Consider the following 2,326-nt stretch of genomic DNA (forward strand, 5'->3'; position numbering starts at 1 on the left):
GCGATGCGAAGCAGCGGCGCGTGCTGCTTGGCCACGGCGAGATGGTTGACGCTATCTTGCAAAAAGGCAGAGGTGCGGTGCACAATGCTTAGCTGATTGAGCCCGGCCTTGTTGTAGGCGCCGCCGCCTTCCATGAGTGTCGAGAACCCGCGGCAAGCGCGCGACCACGGACGAGCTGACATGCGTGATATGTCGGATGAATTGGAGAGTGAAGTCGCCAACGCCATGGAGTACGGCAGGTAGAGACACGATCGAGCGTGGGACAGCAAGTGCAATGCTCAGATGGGCTCGTGCAAGAACGGCGCAGAGGCAACACTCGTGAGGCTAATCTGGTCAGCTCGCGGTGTCGATTCATTATGAGACTGACCCTCTGCAAGCATCTACGACTTCTCTTATTCATCACTCGCACACCGGTTGGCCTAATTTGACGCCACGTCTAGCTGGGTGGTGGTGTCGACCGAGTCCATTAGCGTCCTCTGCAATTCTCAACTCGTATACTGCTTGGTCGATGAGCTTTTTTCTCCAATGCAGCAGAAACAAACGCCATTTCTTAGTAGGAGTCGAGATCTAAAATGCTAGCTCTACGACGGTTCGCAAGATACGTCCCTTCGTGAAAAGGTCGTTTCGACTTCCTACGCGCGCAAAACACCCATTTCGAAGCTTCTTATGTGCTTTACTTTCACTTGAATCATGCTTCGTTTCGCAAACTCAAAGTGAATCTCGCAACCCAAACTTTGCTTTGAGACGGAACCAGTAGTATTCGGATATGAATCACACCAAAAACGACGACTTGTCTTGGCAGCCATCGTGCGCGTCGTTCTCGCCTGACTCTTGCAACTAACACGTGCTCTTAGAGGATCAAACGACAGCGCGTCTCGTTGTTGGTCTTGTGTAGTGCCACGGGCAACGTCGCCAGCAGCGATCTCACGCCCCACGTCTCGACGTAAAAGGGCTGGTTCTCGATCGTAGCAAGCGCGTCGTACAAGTCTTGTTGGGTCGTGCCGTCGGTAATCAAGGTCATGTTCAGCTCCCGAAGCTGGCGACTGGCGGCGACCAACGCCGTCGTGAACCGGGGCACAACGCTCTCAAAGGGCCAATCGTGGACCCAACCCTCGAGCTTTCGGAGTTGAGGCAGCCGCGGGACAGCCTCCAGAAGCAACATCAGCTCATCGTGGTCCAGACGATTGTCGGCCATATCCAGCGTCTCAAGGCTCGGACAGTGGACGCACAATGTCTCGAGGACCGATCGGAAGCCTTCTCCGTACAGATAGTTGGGTACGACGAGCACGAGTGTTTTCAACGAGCCAAGCTGCGCAAGACCCGCCGCAAATGCAGGCACCCGGTCGTCGTCGAGCTGCGCCGCCACTAGCTCCAGCGACGTGAGGACCGACAGCATCGACGACAGACACGGCTGCAAAGCGAGCTCGCCAAAGTAGCTGTAGCTGAGATGCTCGAGGCGCGTGGGTGCAAGAGCGCGGGCCAAGTCGGCAAGAACAGCGTCTGTTGGCGTGTCATCGATGTCGTCGATAAACTCGTGGCGCTCGTGGTCATAGTAGAGCTCGCGCAGGCTTGTCGGGAGGCGGCGCCCCAGAAAGCCGTCGATGCCATTTACTCTTTCGAGCTTGATCTCGGCAAGTGTTGAGTTTGCGTGCAGGGCGCTGCAGAACGCCACCGCGGCGTTCCTTGGCATGCGCGAGATGTTGGACAAGGAAAGTGATGTCGCCGGTGCAGTGCGCACCCAGTCGCGCAAGTGGTAGCCAAGGTGAAGAGGCGCCTCGATCGACCTCAGATCAAGGACCAGCGTCTGCACCGCCGGGTGCGCCGTCGCGCGCAGCAGGGCGTCGAACACTGGCTGCTCGCCAAACGCCTCATGCGCGATCACAATGAGGCTGCGTAGCGACGCGCATTGCAGCACGAGGTCCGCGAGCGCGTTGCCTTCGTGCGGCAGTATCGCTACCGGATCGATTGTAATATGGAGACCATCGATCGCGGAGCCCATCGCGCGCACGAGAGCGTCGAGCTGGCTGAGGTGGCGGGTCGTGTGCGTAATGTGTATCTTGGGCTGCAAGGACAGCGTCTCATGCAGAGACGCAAGCACCTCCGGCGATACGGTCGAAAGCACATGCAGCCAAATGGTTGGCCACTGGAACGTCACAAGCAGGTCCGCTCGGTCGCGAACCGTGCGAAGAGCGGTCAGCGCGCGGGTCCGCAGATGCGCTGGGATCGCATCAAGGTAGCTCGAAAAGTCTTTGTGTCTCTCGATGCAGCGAGCGATGGCTTCGAGAAGCCCTGGCTGCAGCAGACCGTCGGTCACGTCGCGACGCAC

General features: G+C 58.1%; 2 protein-coding genes across 2 annotated transcripts in view; both read right to left on the minus strand.

Moving 5' to 3' along the window:
• Nucleotides 1–182, minus strand: part of SDRG_16519 (hypothetical protein) — a gene marked incomplete at both ends in the record, with an annotated part of 1,060 nt that extends 878 nt beyond the window's left edge. The window contains one exon of the mRNA XM_008622733.1: nucleotides 166–182. Coding sequence (XP_008620955.1) covers nucleotides 166–182 — 17 coding nt within the window. The remainder of the gene's footprint in view (nucleotides 1–165) is intronic.
• A 511-nt stretch (nucleotides 183–693) lies between these two features.
• SDRG_16520 (hypothetical protein) lies at nucleotides 694–2,326 on the minus strand. Its single transcript, XM_008622734.1, has one exon. The coding sequence runs from the start codon at nucleotides 1,997–1,999 to the stop codon at nucleotides 851–853; it is 1,149 nt and encodes a 382-aa protein (XP_008620956.1). The 5' UTR covers nucleotides 2,000–2,326; the 3' UTR covers nucleotides 694–850.

This window comes from Saprolegnia diclina (assembly GCF_000281045.1).
Source record: "Saprolegnia diclina VS20 unplaced genomic scaffold supercont1.133, whole genome shotgun sequence".
In the NCBI taxonomy this organism is placed as follows: Eukaryota; Oomycota; class Saprolegniomycetes; order Saprolegniales; family Saprolegniaceae; genus Saprolegnia; species Saprolegnia diclina.